The sequence below is a fragment of the Glandiceps talaboti genome, chromosome 13, assembly GCF_964340395.1.
Source record: "Glandiceps talaboti chromosome 13, keGlaTala1.1, whole genome shotgun sequence".
NCBI classification, from domain to species: domain Eukaryota; kingdom Metazoa; phylum Hemichordata; class Enteropneusta; family Spengelidae; genus Glandiceps; species Glandiceps talaboti.
In genome coordinates, this window is record NC_135561.1 from 22,849,216 (window position 1) to 22,874,985 (window position 25,770).

Consider the following 25,770-nt stretch of genomic DNA (forward strand, 5'->3'; position numbering starts at 1 on the left):
GTACCAATGGTATTAAAATTGACTATACCATTACTAATGGTAAGTTGACTATACCGGCACCAATGGTATGTTGACTACCAATATCAATGGTAAGTTGATTTTACTGGTACCAATGGTAAGTCAGGGCTCGAAATTCGTTTTTTTTCTTGGTAGCCCACGTGGGCTACCATCATTTAAATTTGGTAGCCCGAGAGCAGTGACTGGTAGCCCATATGCATGCATTCCTAAATTAATGGTGTTTGTGTATACATGTAACTATACGATGTATTGAATTCGATGATTGATTGAATAACTTGAGAGGTCACGTTAACACGTTATGTGTGTGTATTTCACGCCATATTTGACATTGGGGATGCAATTTTTTGCATGTATGTGTCTCTGGGGACGTGTCATAAAGAGGGGACATATGAGGCTTATTGTTAGCAAACAACGTTCGGTTTTCCAGGGCGGTTATCATTGGAAATGAAACATAAGACATCTAGTCGCAGTTCTTGTTGTAACTATTAGCTAAATCTATTGGTGCAGTGTGACCTGTAAAATTTGAATATGATTCAACGTATGGAAAACGTATAAACAGTTTCATAAGCCCCATGGCCATTTCCTGATGTGGAGACTACGTCTTGGGTAGTTTAGAAACTAAGTGCTATTATCATTATCTATCCACGTGATTGGTTACTTATTAACAGACGGGTTAGACAGGTTTTGTATCAATACCTGACGGCCATTACGGCAAAGCCCCTTCCATTCATGGGCGAAGAGATAATCAAACAGAGTCTAAGACTACATCAGCAGACGGTCCATGCTGAAAACTTCACTCAGATAAATTCAAACCATCACGTCACCATTTCATTCTCACTAAAACTTCAACTTTCTTTTGAGCTTTGCTACTACTACTAGATCGAATGCATTACGTGAATTTTACCATTCACCACTGCATGCTCTATGGGGTTGCGTGAGCGTGGTTTACACACGGAATGTTTTAGGCATCGTTCAAGAATAAACGAATCTGTAGGACAGGTGTATACCAAGTTAACAGTTCTCATCAGCAGCATAAGATTCTATCAAACACCATTAAAACTGTGTCTCTGTCAAGTTGAAAGTTAAAGCTGTCATAATAATGGAATTTAGTTCCTGTAGTGCTGTACCGACTGTACTCTGACTCCGAGAAGAGCCCGAAGGGTTCGGGCCGGAGAGCATATTTCCAGAGAGTGATTACCATGGAAAATTGAAAGTACAGAAAGATAACATTAAATCGCTATACAGAATATTGTTGCATATAAATGTTTTGTTGTGACATTTTGGAAGTACAAGCTGTGTATACGATGTATGGAAGAATGACGTGTACAGCAGCCTGAGCAGGTGTACAGTGTACATGTATTTCATCATGTACATTTGATATACCATGTAGTGTGGATGCAAATTTGGAAAAGACGCACTGATCTTGACGCCCCGGGAAGGCGTCGGAATCAGGCTGTCACAGTTTCATTCAAAACTTAGTAGCCCAACGGGCTACCACTCACATAATTTGGTAGCCCAGAGACAAACATTGGTAGTCTGTGGACGCGGGACTACCGCGAATTTCGAGCCCTGTAAGTTGACTATACCATTACCAATGGTAAGTTGACTATACCATTACCAATGGTAAGTTGACTATACCAGTACCAATGGTAAGTTGACTTTACTGGTACCAGTGTGCCAATTTGACATGTCACTGACGCACACAATTTCTTGTGACGCACCGACATTTGGTGTTCCCCTATCTCTTAATATGTGGTGACTCACAGTAAATGCCAGTTTTTATCATTTTGACTCGTAACAAAATGTGGCTATAAAAAGAGGGCACGATGACCAGTACCAATGGTATTAATGTTGTGGCTATACCAGTACCAATGGTAAGTTGACTATACCAGTACGTATGATAAGTTGACTATACCACTACTAATGATAAGTTGACTATACCACTTCCAATGGTAAGTTGACTATACCACTACCGATGATAAATTGACTATACCTCTTCCAATGGTGAGTTGACTATACCACTTCCAATGGTAAGTTGACTATACCACTACAATGGTAAGTTGACTATACCACTACAATGGTAATTTGACTATACCACTTCCAATGGTAAGTTGACTATACCACTACAATGGTAAGTTGACTATACCACTTCCAATGGTAAGTTGACTATACCACTACAATGGTAAGTTGACTATACCACTACAATGGTAAGTTGACTATACCACTACAATGGTAAGTTGACTATACCACTACCAATGGTGAGTTGACTATACCACTTCCAATGGTGAGTTGACTATACCACTTCCAATGGTGAGTTGACTATACCACTTCCAATGGTGAGTTGACTATACCACTTCCAATGGTGAGTTGACTATACCACTACAATGGTAAGTTGAATATACCACTACAATGGTAAGTTGACTATACCACTTCCAATGGTAAGTTGATTATACCACTACCGATGATAAATTGACTATACCACTTCCAATGGTAAGTTGACTATACCACTTCCAATGGTGAGTTGACTATACCACTACAATGGTAAGTTGACTATACCACTTCCAATGGTAAGTTAACTATACCACTTCCAATGGTAAGTTGACTATACCACTACCAATGGTAAGTTGACTATACCACTTCCAATAGAGAGTTGACTATACCACTTCCAATGGTGAGTTGACTATACCACTTCCAATGGTGAGTTGACTATACCACTTCCAATGGTGAGTTGACTATACCACTTCCAATGATAAGTTGACTATACCACTACCGATGATAAATTGACTATACCACTTCCAATGGTGAGTTGACTATACCACTTCCAATGGTAAATTGACTATACCTCTTCCAATGGTGAGTTGACTATACCACTTCCAATGGTAAGTTGACTATACCACTACAATGGTAAGTTGACTATACCACTTCCAATGGTAAGTTGACTATACCACTACAATGGTAAGTTGACTATACCACTACAATGGTAAGTTGAATATACCACTACAATGGTAAGTTGACTATACCACTTCCAATGGTAAGTTGACTATACCACTACCAATGGTGAGTTGACTATACCACTTCCAATGGTGAGTTGACTATACCACTTCCAATGGTGAGTTGACTATACCACTTCCAATGGTGAGTTGACTATACCACTTCCAATGGTGAGTTGACTATACCACTACAATGGTAAGTTGAATATACCACTACAATGGTAAGTTGACTATACCACTTCCAATGGTAAGTTGACTATACCACTACCAATGGTGAGTTGACTATACCACTTCCAATGGTGAGTTGACTATACCACTTCCAATGGTGAGTTGACTATACCACTTCCAATGGTGAGTTGACTATACCACTTCCAATGGTGAGTTGACTATACCACTACAATGGTAAGTTGAATATACCACTACAATGGTAAGTTGACTATACCACTTCCAATGGTAAGTTGATTATACCACTACCGATGATAAATTGACTATACCACTTCCAATGGTGAGTTGACTATACCACTTCCAATGGTAAGTTGACTATACCACTTCCAATGGTAAGTTGACAACCCCTATCAATGGTAAGTTGACTATACCACTACCAATGGTAAGTTGACTATACCACTACAATGGTAAGTTGACTATACCACTTCCAATGGTAAGTTGACTATACCACTACAATGGTAAGTTGACTATACCACTTCCAATGGTAAGTTGACTATACCACTACAATGGTAAGTTGACTATACCACTTCCAATGGTAAGTTGACTATACCACTACCGATGGTAAGTTGACAACCCCTATCAATGGTAAGTTGACTATACCACTACAATGGTAAGTTGACTATACCACTTCCAATGGTAAGTTGACTATACCACTACAATGGTAAGTTGACTATACCACTACCAATGGTAAGTTGACTATACCACTACCAATGGTAAGTTGACTATACCACTACAATGGTAAGTTGACTATACCACTTCCAATGGTAAGTTGACTATACCACTACAATGGTAAGTTGACTATACCACTTCCAATGGTAAGTTGACTATACCACTACAATGGTAAGTTGACTATACCACTACAATGGTAAGTTGACTATACCACTACCAATAGTAAGTTGACTATACCACTACCAATGGTAAGTTGACTATACCACTACAATGGTAAGTTGACTATACCACTTCCAATGGTAAGTTGACTATACCACTACAATGGTAAGTTGACTATACCACTTCCAATGGTAAGTTGACTATACCACTACCAATAGTAAGTTGACTATACCACTACCAATGGTAAGTTGACTATACCACTACCAATGGTAAGTTGACTATACATTACTTATATTGTTTTGTTATTATTTTAACAGGTGGTGGAATAAGAAGATATCTGCATTATCTCTTGGTTCACCATTGACAGTATTACCATCAGTATCTTGCCAGGATTGTATTGATATTATGAACAAAGAAGGTTTTGATCAAATCCCAGTTGTAGATGAAGCAGGGTTAGTCAGTTTTCTTTATCCTTCTTGGCTTTTGTGGATGTCATCAAATTTAAGTATTATTTTATGATTCTACATTTTCCTACTTGGCATCATAAATGTTTATCTACTTCAGTGTGTCTGTAACCTCAGAGTGAATTTGTCTACTTCAGTGTGTCTGTAACCTCAGAGTGAATTTGTCTACTTCGGTGTGTCTGTAACCTCTGAGTGAATTTGTCTACTTCAGTGTGTCTGTAACCTCATTGAATTTGTCTACTTAAGTGTGTCTAACCTCTGAGTGAATTTGTCTACTTCAGTGTGTCCGTAACCTCTGTGAATCTGTCTACTTCAGTGTGTCTGTACCCTCTGAGTGAATCTGTCTACTTCAGTGTGTCTGTAACCTCTGAGTGAATCTGTCTACTTCAGTGTGTCTGTAACCTCTGAGTGAATTTGTCTACTTCAGTGTGTCTGTAACCTCTGGGAATTTGTCTACTTCAGTGTGTCTGTAACCTGAGTGAATCCGTCTACTTCAGTGTCTGTAACCTCTGAGTGAATCTGTCTACTTCAGTGTGTCTGTAACCTCTGAGTGAATCTGTCTACTTCAGTGTGTCTGTAACCTCTGTGAATTTGTCTACTTCAATGTGTCTGTAACCTCTGTGTGAATTCGTCTACTTCAGTGTGTCTGTAACCTCAGAGTGAATTTGTCTACTTCAGTGTGTCTGTAACCTCTGAGTAAATTTGTCTACTTCAATGTGTCTGTAACCTCTGTGTGAATTCGTCTACTTCAGTGTGTCTGTAACCTCTGAGTAAATTTGTCTACTTCGGTGTGTCTGTAACCTCAGAGTGAATTTGTCTACTTCAGTGTCTGTAACCTCAGAGTGAATTTGTCTACTTCAGTGTGTCTGTAATCTCAGAGTGAATTTGTCTATTTCAGTGTCTGTAACCTCAGAGTGAATTTGTCTACTTCGGTGTGTCTGTAACCTCAGAGTGAATTTGTCTACTTCAGTGTGTCTGTAACCTCTGAGTGAATTTGTCTACTTCAGTGTGTCTGTAACCTCTGTGTGAATTTGTCTACTTCAGTGTGTCTGTAACCTCTGTGTGAATTTGTCTATTTCAGTGTGTCTGTAACCTCTGAGTGAATCTGTATACTTCAGTGTGTCTGTAACCTCTGAGTGAATCTGTATACTTCTGTGTATCTATTCTCGGAGATACTACACTATTCAGCTTATCTAACTGCCATTGTGAATTTTTAGCACAACTTAGCTTCTTAATTCAGTAATGCTATAGGCATGGAAAAGTGTGTGTGTGTAAACAACTTAAAAGTCAAAAACTGCTGGACCGATTGTCATGATATTTGGTCGGTATATCATCTTGGGCGTCTAGTTGGGAGTGTGTGATTTGGGTCAAAAAATGTGATAAAAAACTACCGACTGGGTCAGTCTGAAGTTTGGAGGTAAAAAAAAAGGTGTTTTTATTAATTGTTCATGATATGATGATCCCATCAGTGATACGCAAATTAGGTCTAAAATTGTGTCTTTTTGGTCAAAAATCTATAATTCAAAAACTACTGAGCAGATTGGGCTGAAATTTAATGGGGATGCATCTGGGGATGTTTAGATGAACAAGGTGTATTCGCAACATGATGATCCCATTGGTGATATGCAAATTAAGTCTAAAAATCTCAGTTTTGATGACAAACTTATATCTTGAAAACTACATGGTGAATAGGGCTGAAACTTGGTGTGGATGTTTCCGGGTGTGTTATCTGCAGTTAGTGTTCAAAACATTTTGACAAAACTGGCCCTAGCAACCGTGACCATGCCCTTAGCAACAGTGAAATGATGATGCATATTACAAAGAAAACAACATGGATGGGTAGGTAAGCGAATGAAGATCAAAAAATGTATCCAAATATGCCTAGCAACAAGACCACACCCGTAGCAATAGCCAAATTATGGTTTTAATTGCATAGATGAAAATTGGAAAGGGTAGGCAAGTGACGAAAGATTCCAAAAATGTATGCAAATATGCCTAGCAACAAGACTATGCCAATAGCAACAGTCAAATGATGGTGTATATTGAAAAGATAACAGGGATTAATAGGCAAGCAAATAACATTCAAATGTATGCAAATATCCATAGCAACATGACTACGTCCATAGCAACAGCTAAATGGTGGTGTATATTCCAACGATAACAACAGGAATGGATAGGCATGTGAATAAACATTCCAAAAAATGTGTGCAAATATGACTAGCAACAGGACCACACCCATAGCAACAGCCAAATGTAGTTGTGCTACAACACCATTGGTGCTATTTGTTTTTAATTTTCACACATTCTCCAAGAGAGCAAACACTTTTAGACATGGTAGCAATGGTGAATATATACATGATAATTTGATATTAAATATGATTATAAACTATCACTCTTGTTCACTCTATGATAGATGGTAGTAAGTTCAATATTTTGTTTTCTTATTGCAACTTAAAGGCAAGTTCTTGGTATGATTACCCTTGGTAATATGATGGCACAATTGCTAGCTGGCAAGGTGACTTCCACCACACATGTGTCAAAGATTATTTACAAGCAGTTCAAAAAGGTAAGCCAGACTTTTATTACATTACTTAAAGTCACACATACCATCTTGCAAGTACTACAGAGGGAAACTTTCAGGATATTTGTGGGTACATGTAAGTGTGGCTTATACTGCCCATGGGTAATATCAAAGACAAAGTACAATGTAGTACCTTGTGGGTACATGTAAGTGTGGCTTATACTGCCCATGGGTAATATCAAAGACAAAGTACAATGTAGTACCTTGTGGGTACATGTAAGTGTGGCTTATACTGCCCATGGGTAATATCAAAGACAAAGTACAATGTAGTACCTTGTGGGTACATGTAAGTGTGGCTTATACTGCCCATGGGTAATATCAAAGACAAAGTACAATGTAGTACCTTGTGGGTACATGTAAGTGTGGCTTATACTGCCCATGGGTAATATCAAAGACAAAGTACAATGTAGTACCTTGTGGGTACATGTAAGTGTGGCTTATACTGCCCATGGGTAATATCAAAGACAAAGTACAATGTAGTACCTTGTGGGTACACGTAAGTGTGGCTTATACTGCCCATGGGTAATATCAAAGACAAAGTACAATGTAGTACCTTGTGGGTACATGTAAGTGTGGCTTATACTGCCCATGGGTAATATCAAAGACAAAGTACAATGTAGTACCTTGTGGGTACATGTAAGTGTGGCTTATACTGCCCATGGGTAATATCAAAGACAAAGTACAATGTAGTACCTTGTGGGTACATGTAAGTGTGGCTTATACTGCCCATGGGTAATATCAAAGACAAAGTACAATGTAGTACCTTGTGGGTACATGTAAGTGTGGCTTATACTGCCCATGGGTAATATCAAAGACAAAGTACAATGTAGTACCTTGTGGGTACATGTAAGTGTGGCTTATACTGCCCATGGGTAATATCAAAGACAAAGTACAAAGTACAAATGTAGTACCTTGTCAAGATTACAATGGCTTCTAAACTGGGGAAAAAATGCTTTTCATGCATAGGATGAGTATTTAGAAAGATGCCTTCACTGATTGAAGTTCCAGTCAATGTGCCATAGTGCAGGAAGATACTTTACCCTTACCTTTACCCTTACCCTTACCCTTAGTATTTCAAAATAATGACGTATAGTATTGGTTTTAATGGGGGAAATCATTAATAACCCTCAAAATATTCAATGTTAACCTACTTTTTCTTGTTCAGCTCATTCAACTAAATAAAAAAACACCCCTTATGTGTATCAGATCATGTTATTTAACAAAGAATGGAAACTTTATGTCATTTTCCGAAAAAATTGTCGATTTTCAGGAATCGGCAATTTAAAGCCTCCAGATATTTTTTGGCATTTATTTTCACATAATTTGCAAGATATTCAAATAAACTCAATTTCTTTTAAGAGATATATTCTAACAGTCACAAAACCATTGTTACCGTATTGATTATACATGTATATGTAGGCGTTATGTACTAAGCACATAGGAAGACATCATACCCCTACCCCATTTACCTTCAACAATCTTAGGATATTTTCCTTAAATAGGATATGTTTGGTATGTATGTCAACATTACAAGCTGTTTATTCAAAGGAAGTATATTTCCTGTAAAGACATGTTCTAGCAATCAGAAAAATGTATTAGTATGCTCCTAAGATGCTGAATAAAAAGCACAGAAGACGATACTTTACCCCTAATACTGTCGGTATTTCAAAATGATAGAGTATGGTATTGATTTTAATGGGGGAAATTATTAATAACCCTCAAAATATTCAATGTTAAACTATTTTTCTTGTTCAACTCATTCAACTGAAAAAAACCCCACCCCTTATGTGTATCAGATCATGTTATGGAAAAAAAAGAATGGAAAGTTTAAATGCCATTTTGCGGAAAAATTGTCGATTTTTTAAAAATCAGCAATTTAAAGCCACCAAAAATTTATTTCTTTTCATATGTATGGCAAACATTATATCATTAGAAAGGAAATTTCCCCAGCTTTCCAAAAATATAATGGATAATAAAGTCCTTGCTTGCATGTATCGTATGTAAGACAATGTGTTACCCCTACCCTCAACCATTCTGTGACAGGCATATAATTTGAAATTGAGGCCAAACAGGTAGTACATCCAAAAATGTTCACTGTTAACATTTTGTTTCTCATTCAGTAGACTCTAATGAACAAAAAATACCTAGGGGGGGGGGGGGGGGGGGGGGGTGCACAGTAACCCCCACTGGCCCATGGGCTATGTTGGTCTTGTAGATGATGCAAGTGATTTTTGTATTGAACTTTACCTCTCAATTACTGGGGATGAAAGTTGGTAATGATTCTAAAAGTGGTAGTCTGAAAAAGGTGAATGTGTCATACTTATGTAATTGGCCCTAGCAACCATGACCATGCCTTTAGCAACAGTCAAATGATAGTTTTTTTGACAATCATAACAGGAAATTGAATAAATATTATTTTAAAAGTATGCAATGTCCTTAGCAACAAGATCATGCCCATATCAACAGGTAAACAATAACGTACCACATAATGCCAAAATAACACCAGTGATGGGAAGGTAAATGAATAAACATACCAAAAATGTATGCAGATAGCCAAGCAACAAGACCTTGCCCATAGGAACAGTTAAACAAAAGGTGTACATTGCAGATATAACACCATGGATGGGTAGGCATGTGAATAAATCTTCAAAAAAATGTTTGCAAATATGCCTAGAACAAGACCACATAATCATAATAGAAAATTGAAGCTTACTCTCAACAGTTTTCTACAATGCCATTGGTGTATTTACAGTCTTTGTCATTCTTACAGTCTCTCTCAAAGAGTGTATTTACAGTCTTTGTCATTCTAACAGTCTCTCTCTCAGAGTGTATTTACAGTCTTTGTCATTCTAAGTCTCTCTCTCAAAGAGTGTATTTACAGTCTTTGTCATTCTAACAGTCTCTCTCTCAGAGTGTATTTACAGTCTTTGTCATTCTAAGTCTCTCTCTCAAAGAGTGTATTTACAGTCTTTGTCATTCTAACAGTCTCTCTCAAAGAGTGTATTTACAGTCTTTGTCATTCTAAGTCTCTCTCTCAAAGAGTGTATTTACAGTCTTTGTCATTCTAACAGTCTCTCTCTCTAAGAGTGTATTTACAGTCTTTGTCATTCTAACAGTCTCCCTCTCAAAGAGTGTATTTACAGTCTTTGTCATTCTAACAGTCTCCCTCTCAAAGAGTGTATTTACAGTCTTTGTCATTCTAACAGCCTCCCTCTCAAAGAGTGTATTTACAGTCTTTGTCATTCTAACAGTCTCCCTCTCAAAGAGTGTATTTACAGTCGTTGTTATTCTAACAGTCTCTCTCTCAAAGAGTGTATTTACAATGTAGCTTTTGGTTCCTCATAGTGCAGTGCCACATATGCAGAGCTAGAGGTACATATACTGGATGCCGAGTTCAGTGGATCAACAGCTAATGATAGTATCAGTTATAGTTCAATTTGATGAGTTATTCCCTATTTTTCATAGTGACCACACTCCGCAATAAACACTAGCAATTTCCTTACACGAAATCAACTGTTTCAACAATGGAGATACACATGTAAAAGGTGCGAGATCAATATATATTTCAATGTAGGATGAAAACTAAATTCTTTTACTTTTGGGGTGTATTTTTTTAGCTGTCTAGCTCTTAAGAGTCTCATCCTACAGAAATGATTTTACGTTTAATGGGTCTGTTTGTTTGTACCCCTAAACATGCAATTATTTCTTTTAAAAATGTCACCAAATTGAGAAATGGAAGAATTTTCACTATAGCACAGCACTTAAAAAAGTGTCAACAAAAGAACTGTTTTTCCCCACTACATACTGACTTTGTATTCATAGCATTACTGCATACTGATTTGAAATTGGATGGACATCTTCAATTTTGGCCAATAAAGTTAGGGGGGGGGGGGGGGGGGGGGGTTAACTTAGTCTAAAGGTTTTTAGCTGTTTCTTTAACATTGAACTGTTGACCTAGCCCCTAATGTGTTGATTTATCATACATAATTATGTACTGACAACTATCCCTTGGTGCCTATGTGTTGCAATATTATGCAAGTTCATGTTATTTTGTCCGAAAATGTCAAAATTTAGATGGGGTGTGGGTTACGATTTTAATTCTAGAACTTAAACGGATGTGGTGAACCACTATTATTTTGTCATTGATAAATAGCTGGAATAATACATTGTACACATACAACGTATTTAAAAATCTATCACAGACTTTTAGCCTTTTTTGCAATTTTCTTGGTTTTAAGGCTGCACTATGTTTAGTCTGAAGGGGCTATTGCAGTGAGTTATGTCAATGGTTTTAAGGCTGCACTATGTTTAGTCTGAAGGGGCTATTGCAATGAGTTATGTCAATGGTTTTAAGGCTGCACTATGTTTAGTCTGAAGGGGCTATTGCAATGAGTTATGTCAATGGTTTTAAGGCTGCACTATGTTTAGTCTGAAGGGGCTATTGCAATGAGTTATGTCAATGGTTTTAAGGCTGCACTATGTTTAGTCTGAAGGGGCTATTGCAATGAGTTATGTCAATGGTTTTAAGGCTGCACTATGTTTAGTCTGAAGGGGCTATTGCAATGAGTTATGTCAATGGTTTTAATACTACCATGTTTAGTCTGAAGGGGACTATTGCAATGAGTTATGTCAATGGTTTTAATACTACCATATTTAGTCTGAAGGGGACTATTGCATTGAGTTATGTCAATGGTTTTAAGGCTGCACTATGTTTAGTCTGAAGGGGCTATTGCAATGAGTTATGTCAATGGTTTTAAGGCTGCACTATGTTTAGTCTGAAGGGGCTATTGCATTGAGTTATGTCAATGGTTTTAAGGCTGCACTATGTTTAGTCTGAAGGGGCTATTGCAATGAGTTATGTCAATGGTTTTAAGGCTGCACTATGTTTAGTCTGAAGGGGCTATTGCAATGAGTTATGTCAATGGTTTTAAGGCTGCACTATGTTTAGTCTGAAGGGGCTATTGCAATGAGTTATGTCAATGGTTTTAAGGCTGCACTATGTTTAGTCTGAAGGGGACTATTGCAATGAGTTATGTCAATGGTTTTAAGGCTGCACTATGTTTAGTCTGAAGGGGCTATTGCAATGAGTTATGTCAATGGTTTTAAGGCTGCACTATGTTTAGTGTGAAGGGGACTATTGCAATGAGTTATGTCAATGGTTTTAAGGCTGCACTATGTTTAGTCTGAAGGGGACTATTGCAATGAGTTATGTCAATGGTTTTAAGGCTGCACTATGTTTAGTCTGAAGGGGACTATTGCAATGAGTTATGTCAATGGTTTTAAGGCTGCACTATGTTTAGTCTGTAGGGGACTATTGCATTGAGTTATGTCAATGGTTTTAAGGCTGCACTATGTTTAGTCTGTAGGGGACTATTGCATTGAGTTATGTCGATTGTTTTAAGGCTGCACTATGTTTAGTCTGTAGGGGACTATTGCAATGAGTTATGTCAATGGTTTTAAGGCTGCACTATGTTTAGTCTGAAGGGGACTATTGCAATGAGTTATGTCAATGGTTTTAATACTACCATGTTTAGTCTGACGGGGACTATTGCATTGAGTTATGTCAATGGTTTTAAGGCTGCACTATGTTTAGTCTGTAGGGGACTATTGCATTGAGTTATGTCAATGGTTTTAAGGCTGCACTATGTTTAGTCTGAAGGGGACTATTGCATTGAGTTATGTCGATTGTTTTAAGGCTGCACTATGTTTAGTCTGAAGGGGACTATTGCAATGAGTTATGTCAATGGTTTTAATACTACCATGTTTAGTCTGAAGGGGACTATTGCAATGAGTTATGTCAATGGTTTTAAGGCTGCACCATGTTTAGTCTGTAGGGGACTATTGCATTGAGTTATGTCAATGGTTTTAAGGCTGCACTATGTTTAGTCTGAAGGGGACTATTGCATTGAGTTATGTCAATGGTTTTAAGGCTGCACTATGTTTAGTCTGTAGGGGACTATTGCATTGAGTTATGTCGATTGTTTTAAGGCTGCACTATGTTTAGTCTGAAGGGGACTATTGCAATGAGTTATGTCAATGGTTTTAAGGCTGCACTATGTTTAGTCTGAAGGGGACTATTGCAATGAGTTATGTCAATGGTTTTAATACTACCATGTTTAGTCTGAAGGGGACTATTGCAATGAGTTATGTCAATGGTTTTAAGGCTGCACCATGTTTAGTCTGAAGGGGACTTATGTTGTCCATCTTTCCATGTATGTCTGTCCTCATTTGTGTTACTGCCATGTATACATGTACACTTACAAAGTTGGGCAAATTTACTTATATTTGCTTAGTACATGTTTTTGCTGTATTCTGTTTTAATGATTGCTTATTGATTTTACAGATAACTCTGGACATCACACTTGGTAGACTATCTCGTATCCTAGATACTGATCACTTTGCACTTGTGATACATGAACAGAAACAATGTAAGTAAGGATTAACAAACACAATGTGACCATAATTGAATTGTGGATTTTACATTTTCTATCTAGTGATGTCTATGTGTCTTATACCTGTGTTTAATTTTAACACCTATATGTTTGTATGTTATTTAACACCTATATGTTTGTATGTTATTTAACACCTATATGTTTGTATGTTATTTAACACCTGTATGTTTGTATGTTATTTAACACCTATATGTTTGTATGTTATTTAACACCTGTATGTTTGTATGTTATTTAACACCTGTATGTTTGTGTGTTATTTAACACATATGTTTGTGTGTTATTTAACACCTATATGTTTGTATGTTATTTAACACCTATATGTTTGTATGTTATTTAACACCTATATGTTTGTGTGTTATTTAACACCTATATGTTTGTATGTTATTTAACACCTATATGTTTGTATGTTATTTAACACCTATATGTTTGTATGTTATTTAACACCTATATGTTTGTATGTTATTTAACACCTATATGTTTGTATGTTATGTAACACCTATATGTTTGTATGTTATTTAACACCTATATGTTTGTATGTTATTTAACACCTGTATGTTTGTGTGTTATTTAACACCTGTATGTTTGTGTGTTATTTAACACCTATATGTTTGTATGTTATTTAACACCTATATGTTTGTATGTTATTTAACACATATGTTTGTGTGTTATTTAACACCTATATGTTGGTGTGTTATTTAACACCTGTATGTTTGTATGTTATTTAACACCTATATGTTTGTGTGTTATTTAACACCTATATGTTTGTATGTTATTTAACACATATGTTTGTGTGTTATTTAACACCTATATGTTTGTATGTTATTTAACACCTGTATGTTTGTATGTTATTTAACACCTATATGTTTGTATGTTATTTAACACCTATATGTTGGTGTGTTATTTTAGGACCAATATATCTGTATGTATGTATGTATGTATGTATGTATGTATGTATGTATGTATGTATGTGTGTGTGTGTGTGTGTGTGTGTGTGTGTGTGTGTGTGTGTGTGTGTGTGTGTGTGTGTGCGTGCACGCGTATGTATGTATGTATGCATATTAATATCAAGTGTTCAGTAATGGGATTTATAGTTATTCTCCCCCCCCCCTACTAGCTCTGTCTGTAAGTCTGTTTGACCATCTGTGCATGCATCTGTCCATCCGTAATATGTCATTTCTCAGACATGCCATATCCGATTTCTTTCAAATCTGGTACAAAGGTGATATATCATGTAGGACATATGCACGTCAATTTATTTTCTGATATATGCAAATTTGATTGAATGGTAGCCATATTTGTAGTTAAAACTTAATATTTGTTGCATAACTCAAAAACTGTAATACACAGACAATCCATTCAAGTGTCTATCCCATATTATCAGATGCAAGCTATCTTTTGAGACCCAGACCTTTGACCTTGACCTTCAGGGTCAATTTTCAAAATCAAACCAATTCCTGCCCATCACAGACACATTGTAGTGTTTACACATTGCCGCCAATGTCTTTTAAATCATGTTTACAAGTAATATTGAAGAAAATAAGTATATACAAGCATTAATTTTGGTGCTCATGTAATTTCTACCAAATGACAGCCATATTTGTATTAAAAAAATCTCTATGTTAAGTACTCCAAAAATCCAATACATAGACTCTATTCCCATATAATCACATGCAAGCTTTCTTGCATGAATGACCTTTGACCTGTAGCTCGACCTACAGAGTAGACAATCAAAATTAAGCTATTACTTACATATTACAGACACTTTTATGTGTGGACAATGTCTTTTAGATCATGTCTATAGATAATGCAGAACCAGATAAACATACACTTGCATTATTTTTGGTGCTCATAATCACTTTTTACTCAATGTCAGCCATTTTTGTAGTGAGTAATCATGATTTACCACATAACTCAAAAACGTTAATATATACAGACTACGTTCAAGTGTCTACCCCTATATTGCCAGGTTTAAACTTTCTTTTGAGACATTGACCTTTGGCCTTGATTTTTATGTTCAGGTTCAATTATCAAAATTCAGCAATTTCCTGCATTATCGCAAACACTTTGTAGTATTTATTTGTTGCCACCAAGTTCTTTTAAATCATGTCTGCATTCGATCACATAGAAGTAAAGTATTGGAGGGGGGGGGGGGGGGCTGTGTTTTGTATGAAGACTTGTTTATTGATACTTTATTATGCATTCCATCTGTCTTTTTACAAAGTTAAATGTTGATTTGGTTGCTTTGCAGTTACCAATAAAGAAGATAGTGCACACAAGCAGATGATATTTGGGATTGCAACAAGAATTGACTTGTTGAATTTCATCACAACACACCAGTCATTTGAATAACAAAATACCAAAGCACGGGGAAGAATTGTAACACAGATCATTTCTTTTGTTTATACACTACATGGCTAAGTTGTATAGAGTGTGATATGTAATATTAATGCTATTATAAAGTTACACCATTTCTTATAATCTTTATATAAAGTAATGCTCTGAAAAGTTCAAATATGTACCTTTGGCATTGTGCAGTACAATATGGTTGCATGTTTCAGTATTCTGTTGATGTATTCATACAGTATATCTGTAGTATAATAATTGCTAGATTGGTACAACCATTATAGCCATCATGTAAAGATGCTAGTGATCAGAATGTTATGTTATCCGTGATGGGCAATTAAAACTGGCTTTAAAGTTGTCAAGAAGTCTTCTCCTTATCACACTATCAAACTAACATATGCACACGTGACCACTGTACACAGCAGAATACAACACAAATACATGGGGCTGAAATTTGATGGGGATGCTTTTCAAAGTGTTATTCTGCAGATATTGTTCAAGACAACTGGCCCTAGCAACCAGGACAATGCCCTTAGCAACAGCCAGATGCCAGTATATGTTACAAAGATATCAACATAATTGGGTAGACAAGTGAAGAAACATAAATTAAAAAAATGTATAGAAATATGCATATCATAAAACCACAACTATAGCAACAGTTAAAGGATAGTGTATATAGCAAAGATAACACCATGAATGTGTAGGCAAGTGGATAAACATCCAATAAATGATCACATGTATGCCTAGCAACAAGACCATGCCCATATCAACAATGAGATGATGTTGTATTAGGGAGTTCATTCTTATGTAAATTTTGAGTCCACTCTAATCTTATCTCGTATAAGAAAAACAAATATGAACAAGTGTGTCAGCCTAGGATCAGGTAAAATTGTACATAAATTGTACAGTTGTGGTACAACACCTTTGTCTTGTACAGTTGTGGTACAACATCGTATGTACAGTTGTGGTACAATGCCATTGGCACTAGTGTACAGTTCTGGTACAATGCCATTAGCACTATTGTACAGTTGTGTTACAATGCCATTGGCACTAGCATACAGTTCTGGTACAATGCCATTAGCACTATTGTACAGTTGTGTTACAATGCCATTGGCACTAGCGTACAGTTCTTGTACAATGCCATTGGCACTAGCGTACAGTTCTGGTACAACGCCATTGGCACTATTTTTTTATCGTACAGCTCATGTGATATATTAATACTCATTTACATATACCAACCATACATACACATGTAGTAACTGCCTCCACAACAGTGTTTTACATGAATGATGACATTGCACTTGATTTATCGAACTCCAAGCTATCACAGTTTAGTCAAATTGTTTCTAATTACTTGTATGTTTATCACTATGATGTGTTCTTGATTATAAAGAAAACTCAGGACACAAAGATAAAGATCCCGTCGCTTCCGAAAATTTAGCAAATGAGGGAGACTTGGTTTGAGAAGATGAGTAAAGAATACAGTTTATCATAGTACATTTAATTGATGAAACATCGTTCATCACAGAGGTGCAGTTGTGTTTACCTGTTATGCCAAGTTTTTAGAACAAATGAATTCCCCACACAGTCAGGAAGTTTGAATTTTGACAAAAACTCGATGCATTACTGATGTTTGAAATCATGTTGGGAATGTCAAGATCTATAAGAATACTTAAGATTCTAGTTCAGTTTGGAAAACTGCCGAGATGCAAAAGCATTCAAAGTTTCAAGCCGTTTTTATACTTGTTTACTTGAGATCAATAAAAAGTTGATTTGGGAAACACAGTCCTATTGATAGCTCTAGTATTGCTATAATAGATCCATGGCTGTAACAGTGTGTTACAGTGCCACAGTGTGTTACAGTGCCACAGTGTGTTACAGTGTTAGTATCTGTGATTTTGAAAGAAAACAAACTATGAATTTTAAGTAAACAAAAAAACACCTTTCTAACATCCACTTATTGTGATGTGGGCTTTTTCCCTGTGAGCTCTATCATCAATCACTGTCATCAGTATGCAGCAATTATTTCAAAACTTTTCATTTCAAATCGACGGATTAGAGTTTTATGTGAATAGCACACCACCACATGGTAAACTTGACTTCCACATGGCGATGAAAACACATAATTGGTGGTATGCAATAAGGATTAAGACACCAAGCGATCACACAGTAGAAACATCAGATAGCAACATTGGTAAATGGGCATCAGTCCCAGAATTCCTCACCCCCAGTGTACAGCATTTGATTCATGGCTTTTTTTGCCTACATGTAATTTTATTTCACTCATTTCTAGAGAAGTCCCATGATGCAGAGGTTGTGAAGTGACTTTTTGGGATTCCTTGACATCAACTAAAGCAGCTATAATTGCCCACCACTGATAAAATGACATTGTGATCACAGGCATCCCTGAATAACAGCTATAATTGGTTGTATTGAGATCTGGTGCAGGGGCATATTTTTATTTCGCTCTATGCAATATAGTCAGCTTTGTTTTGTAAGACACAAATTAGCCCATGATTTGGGATTTCCAGCAGTTTGTTTGATATATTTAATGATATAGCCAGCTTTTCATGGTGAGGGATTTGAATTTAATTTAGATGCCATCTACAGTTGTGGCAGCATTATCTATAGTCTATAGAGTACAAGCAGGACAGTTTTACCTCCTGTAAAGGCAGCTTATGGTATGTTTTTGTCTGTCTGTCTGTCTGTCTGTCTGTCTGCTTGTCTGTCTGTATGTACGATGTGTGTGTGTGTCTGTCTGTCTGTCTGGACACGACATCTAAAAAAATTGCAGTATCATTTCTAATGAAGCTTACTGCATATCTTCTGTATGCTACTGGTAAGAACTGAGTAGGTTTTGGTAAAGATATGAATATTAATGAGTCATTTGCATAATTAAATTTCAGTAATTCAACTATATCTTGAGAATGTAAGTTTTAACCTCCATGTAATGTAGTGCATACATTGATAACAAAGTGCATGACTTGTGCCCTATAAACCTTATAGATTTAGCTTATCGTTTTAATGAGTTATTTGCAATATGTATTACTTTCAGCAATTAGGCAATCTTAAGCTTCATATTTCATATAATTTGGTACATACATGTATACCATAATAACTAATCACATCCTACACAGCTTTAAATAATTGAATTATGCAAATCACTCATTTTCGTAATTGTTGGAATGTAATCTTCAAATTTCAAATAATTTTTTTACATTGATAATGATAAAATGCACATTATAAAGCTTAAAGTTGATGTAGTTATTTGTATTGAGTCATTTTATTTGCATAATTAAGTAAATTTTGGTTATTAGGCAGCTTCTTAAGGCTGCAAAGTCTAAATGTCATATAATCTGGGAGATAAAGGATGTCGAAACTACACCCCTTTATTATGGAAGGCAGACTGCAGAGGTAAGAGGTGTACAAGCTAGCCCCTCAGTCACCAACACCTACAGTCCTTTATTAATGCAGAAGGCATTTCAGTTTAACTCTGGTGTTATACAAGTTGTGGGCACATCCTGGTGAATGATTTATTTTGTTATTAGTTTTAATAGATGTATCAAGTGTCTGTTTTCCAACTATTGTAATGTGGTTTCAGGTTTATGTAGAGTAGGCATTATGATGCAAATTACACTCTGTCAGTCTAATTGGAGTCTAAGTTTTGCTATCAAAGTATTATAAAACATACCGTCATTAAATTCTTACTAGACAGTTATTTAAAAACTAGTTACACAAGCTGAGTTTATTAACCTTTATTCAAGTGAAAATATTTGCCTTGATTAAATAATTCTAGAATCAGTGCATGCCTTCTATGACATTATAATTCTAGAATCAGTGCATGCCTTCTATGACATTATAATTCTAGAATCAGTGCATGCCTTCTATGACATTATAATTCTAGAATCAGTGCATGCCTTCTATGACATTATAATTCTAGAATCAGTGCATGCCTTCTATGACATTATAATTCTAGAATCAGTGCATGCCTTCTATGACATTATAATTCTAGAATCAGTGCATGCCTTCTATGACATAATTCTAGAATCAGTGCATGCCTTCTATGACATTATAATTCTAGAATCAGTGCATGCCTTCTATGACATTATAATTCTAGAATCAGTGCATGCCTTCTATGACATTATAATTCTAGAATCAGTGCATGCCTTCTATGACATTATAATTCTAGAATCAGTGCATGCCTTCTATGACAGTATAATTCTAGAATCAGTGCATGCCTTCTATGACATTATAATTCTAGAATCAGTGCATGCCTTCTATGACATTATAATTCTAGAATCAGTGCATGCCTTCTATGACAGTATAATTCTAGAATCAGTGCATGCCTTCTATGACAGTATAATTCTAGAATCAGTGCATGCCTTCTATGACATAATTCTAGAATCAGTGCATGCCTTCTATGACAGTATAATTCTAGAATCAGTGCATGCCTTCTATGACATTATAATTCTAGAATCAGTGCATGCCTTCTATGACATTATAATTCTAGAATCAGTGCATGCCTTCTATGACAGTATAATTCTAGAATCAGTGCATGCCTTCTATGACATTATAATTCTAGAATCAGTGCATGCCTTCTATGACATTATAATTCTAGAATCAGTGCATGCCTTCTATGACATAATTCTAGAATCAGTGCATGCCTTCTATGACATTATAATTCTAGAATCAGTGCATGCCTTCTATGACATTATAATTCTAGAATCAGTGCATGCCTTCTATGACATTATAATTGCCTACTGGATTTGTTACAACCATTGATTGCCTATAGTATCATTCCTTAACATGTTTTGGAACATATCAAAAATTATGTCATTGGATATTTTATATGTTTTATTGTAATACCAGGTTTTAGTTCAGTCAAGTGATGGTTACATATATGCTTCAATGAGTACAATACTACAGCATAAATCTCGCCCCAAAATATATAAACTCAGCTTGTGCCCCTTTAAGTTGTTAAAGACATGTAATCTTGATATTATTTCACTGTTTCTAATCACAAATACTTTTATCTATAAAGTGACAGACATTGTGTGTTATTGCATATAATTACTTGCACCAGTGTGCATGTATATTTCACTGGCAGTGCAATAACGAAAACATTGCATACCTGCATGCAAATATATGCAAATGAGGGCATGACTGTTCCTTGCACACAAAATGGTGTGGTGATTTTTACAGAAGTTTGCTGTTTCAGATAAACAATGTCATATCATATGTAATAACAGAACCCCCATCCCATGTTAGTGCCAGCATGGGTACTTGGGGAGGGAGGGAGGGGATATTTGCACTCATGCTTGCAGTGTTTGCTGCTGCAATTTTGCCTGTGAAAGTACGACTGCAGAGAACACTGCAACTTGCAAGTATGAGTGTAAATATCGTAAGTATGCTACACTTTTACACTCTCATTATGGTGTTCTGTCATCTAGTAGACTACTATGAGGTCTTTATAGATTTATATTATCATGTAGTTGTTACTCTACTGCGAGTCTAAATGAATAAACATCAAGCAATTACTCATACAATTGATGTATCTCTGTATTCTTTTTAGCACAACTGACAGAGGTTCAATTGAGGTATGATAGTGGCACATACATGTACATACAAACACTCACACACACACACACACACACACACACACACATTAACACACAGACAGATGGATGGATGAACAGCTACTTTACTATCCAGTAATGTAACCAATTGGGTAACCTTTTTTGAGGAGCTTTGCATGGATGATGTCTGTGTTAGCCGGAATGTCAAAACGAGTTATGCCATTGTCCGTTTACAATTTTAAATTACTGGCACGATACCTGTGATTTTTAGCAGAACTGAACTAAGATTCAGTAGAGTGCTATAACCATGGAGAAATGCCTGTGTGTGTAAATGACTTAAAGTCAAAAACCGCCAGACCGATCGGCTTGGTATTTGCTGGGAACATTACTTGGGGCGTGTAAATGGGAAATTGTTCAAATGAAGCAAAATACGAGGAGATGTTACAAAATCACTCGCATATAATTTTGCTCCTATTTAAATCTACAAATATCTCGTTAATATTTTTCTCCTAGTGCTCAGTTCAAACTAGATAATATTTTCAATGAAATTTGGATGTTTTTTGAACAAAAATATGGTCAATACCTAGAGCAAAGAAGTGTCTCAGTTATCGGACATAGACTGCCAAGTTGCGCCACGAACTGTGGTCGACTTCGGTAGTATGACAGTGTGTATGATAATGTGTATGATAATTCCTTTACAGAAACAATCAACTTTAATGTAACGTTGATTAAAATACCATAATACTAATGTTTTTGCCCAATATTTAAATCAAATGGAGTGGCAAAATTCTTAATTTACGCAACAAATACGTAAATCAGTGTGGAAGTTCCTGTCCGATTACCAATACTGTCGTCCGATTACTAAGTCATCGATGTAGGGTTATAAATTCAGGGACTACGTCATCCACAAATTCACTTCTGACTTTAAACTCTGTTAAAAAAAAGATCCCAAGGAAATTATTTAAGCATCGATGATGGGTGTTACTTTTTTGCAGAGTTTATCCAATAGAAATCATCGAATAACATGACCCTGTCCGAAAACTGCAACAGTGAGTGTATAATGATCTCATCAGTGATATGCAAATTAGGTGTACAAATGAGAATTTTGGTCAAAAACCTATATCTCAAAAGGTGCTTGGTCAATAAGGTTGAAACTTTGTGAGATGTTTCTAGGAGTGTTATTCTGCAGACTTTCTTCAAAGATTTTGACACAATTGGCTGTAGCAACCATGACCACACCCTTAGCAACAACCGAATGGCAGTATCTTTTGGTCATATAGCCTACTGGTAGGCAAGTGAGTAAACATTCAAAAACTATTCAAGCTTCCCTAGCAACCATGACCACACCCATAGCAACAACCGAATGGTGTTTATTTCACAAAGATAACAGGGATTCTTTAATAGACAAGTGAACAAATATTCTAAAAGTATGCAAATATGCCTAGCAACAAGACCACGCCCATAGCAATAGCTACACATTAGACATTTTTGGTTTTCAATCTTGCCTTAAATGTCTTTTGGGGGTGTTTTTAATGCAGTTGTTTGCACTGCTCTTACCTTTGGTATTGTTTGTTGGGGAGGTAACTTGTCCCGACATGAGATGGGAAGACTAAATAAGATTATCAAAAAGGGTAGCCAAATTATTGGTAAACATATAGCAAATATAACTTCAAAGGCTCAATCATAGTGTTCTGAAAGATCATTCCCCATCTGATTCTGATTCCTATCATGCAAGAATCTCTTGGACAACGTCAATGTCAATTGTACTGAACGATCGTTTTCTCTACACAACAGACATTTTTTGGTTTTCAATCGTGTCAAAAATGTCTTCAAAAGCATTTTTTCAAATATGTCGCCATTTTAATTTGAGAAATATTGCTCTGACCCAAAATCAAACAAAACGTCAGTGAGAATACCCCTTCTGTGATAGTTTGAACAGGCATCACTGGGGAAAGAAATAGCCATGAAGGTCAATAAGCCAAGATTTGTTGCACGATATCATTTTTAGCACAACTGAACTGAGGTTCAGTAATGCTATAGGGATCGCCCGGCATCTGTCTGTCTGTCTGTCTGTGTGTGTGTGTGTGTGTGTGTGTGTGTGTGTGTGTGTGTGTGTGTGTGTGTGTGTGTGTGTGTGTGTGTGTAAACAACTTAAAGTCAAAAACTGATTGCCACGATATTTGGTGGGTCCATTACCTCGGGGTGTGTCTAGTTGGGAAATTGTTCAAATCAAAATGATCTTATCACCGGTTTGTAATTTGGGTCAAAAAATGTGATTTTTGGTCAAAAAACTTAAACTCAAAAACTACTGGGCAGATTGAGCTGAAATTTGGGTGAAACGTTCTTTAGGGTGTTTTCATTAAGAATTGTTCATGACATACTGGTCCAATCAGTGATATGCAAATTAGAGCTAAAAATGTGTCTTTTTGGTCAAAAATCTATAATTCCAAAACCACTGAGTAGATTGGGCTGAAATTTAATGGGAATGCATCTAGGGATGCATGGACGAAGAAATATTAAGCATACCATGATTCCATGAGTGATATGCAAATTAGGTGTAAAAATGTTCATTTTTGGTCAAAAACATATCTCAACAAGTCATTGAGAATGACATAGTCCCCGCTATGATTGGGTTTATCACTACTCTGATCAGGCAACAACATTTGTGAACCTAAAACAAACAGACTTAGATATGTTGTGTGTGCTTGTTGGACATGGAATATGCCTCCAACAATAAAGGATTGGTTGGGTATGGGGGATCATATCACGATGAAAATGGAGTCTGAGTTATGGCTTTGGACATGGAAAATTCACAAACAAAATGGCTGCCAGGCAGCCATATTGGATCGTATCATGACGAAAATGGATATGCACATGTATGTCATAGAACACTGTCCTAATACCAACTTTAAATGAGATCTGTTCAAGCATGTCTGAGTTATGGCTTTGGACATGAAAATTCGCAAACAAAATGGCTGGCAGGCAGCCATATTGGATCGTATCACGACGAATATGGATATGCACATGTATGTCATAGAACACTGTCCTAATACCAACTTTGAATGAGATCTGTTTAAGCATGTCTGAGTTATGGCTTTGGACATGGAAAATTCACAAACAAAATGGCTGCCAGGCAGCCATATTGGATCGTATCACGCCGAAAATGGATATACACATGTATGTCATAGAACACTGTCCTAATACCAACTTTGAATGAGATCTGTTGAAGCATGTCTGAGTTATGGCTTTGGACATGAAAATTCACAAACAAAATGGCTACCAGGCAGCCATATTGGATCGTATCACAATGAAAATGGATATGCACATGTATTTCATAGAACACTGTCCTATTACCAACTTTGAATGAGATCTGTTCAAGCATGTCTGAGTTATGGCTTTGGACATGAAAATTCACAAACAAAATGGCTGCTAGGCGGCCATATTGGATCGTATCATGACAACAATGAATATGCACATGTATGTCATAGAACACTGTCCTAATACCAACTTTGAATGAGATCTGTTAAAGCATGTCTGAGTTATGGCTTTAGACAGGGAAAATTCGCAAACAAAATGGTTGCTAGGCGGCCATATTGGATCGTATCATAAAACAAATTGACGTGCATATGTATGCCATAGCATGTTGCCCCTGTACCAAGTTTGAAAAAAATCGGTCCAGGCATCTCCAAGAAACAGCTGCGGACGGACGGACGCACGGACAGACGGAACCCAATCCATAAGTCCCCGTTCCGGACTTCGTCAGCGGGGACTAAAAAGTATTAGGTCAATGAGTCTGAAACTTGGTGAGATGTTTCTGAAAGTGTTATTCTGCAGATTTTCTACAAAACATTTTGACAAAATTGGCCCTAGCAACCATGACCACGCCCATAGCAACAGCCAAATATATTGGGAAGATAACAACGGGAATTAATAGACAATTGAATAAACATTTTTAAATGTATGCAAATATGCCTAGCAACAAGATCATGCCCATAGCAACAGCCAAATGATCATGTATATTGCTAAGATAATATCAGGAATTCATACACAAGTGAACAAAAACATACAAAAATGTATGCAAATATATCTAACAACATGGCCATGCCATAGCAACAGCCAAATGATCGCGTATATCGCAAAGATAGCAACATGGTTGGATAGGCAACTGGATAGTCATTCAGCAAATGAACACCTATTGTTAGCATGGACTAGTATATGGATAAACATTTTAAAAAACTGTACTGTTGTGCTACAATGCCATTGGCGGTATTTCTTTTTACATGATAGACATAT

General features: G+C 36.4%; 2 protein-coding genes across 3 annotated transcripts in view; one reads left to right on the forward strand and one right to left on the reverse strand.

Moving 5' to 3' along the window:
* LOC144444152 (cystathionine beta-synthase-like) overlaps positions 1–19,931 on the forward strand; it is a 56,882-nt gene extending 36,951 nt beyond the window's left edge. For both annotated transcript variants that reach the window (XM_078133560.1, XM_078133561.1), the window contains exons 10-13: positions 4,379–4,513; positions 6,983–7,091; positions 13,450–13,534; positions 15,807–19,931. In XM_078133560.1, the coding sequence (XP_077989686.1) occupies positions 4,379–4,513; positions 6,983–7,091; positions 13,450–13,534; positions 15,807–15,907 (430 nt within the window). In that variant the 3' untranslated portion in view covers positions 15,908–19,931. The remainder of the gene's footprint in view (positions 1–4,378; positions 4,514–6,982; positions 7,092–13,449; positions 13,535–15,806) is intronic.
* Positions 19,932–22,356: 2,425 nt separating this feature from the next.
* The window catches only part of LOC144444512 (uncharacterized), a 125,376-nt gene continuing 121,962 nt past the window's right edge, over positions 22,357–25,770 (reverse strand). Inside the window, exon 29 of the mRNA XM_078133956.1 lies at positions 22,357–22,408. Within this exon, the coding sequence (XP_077990082.1) occupies positions 22,402–22,408 (7 nt within the window). The 3' untranslated portion in view covers positions 22,357–22,401. The remainder of the gene's footprint in view (positions 22,409–25,770) is intronic.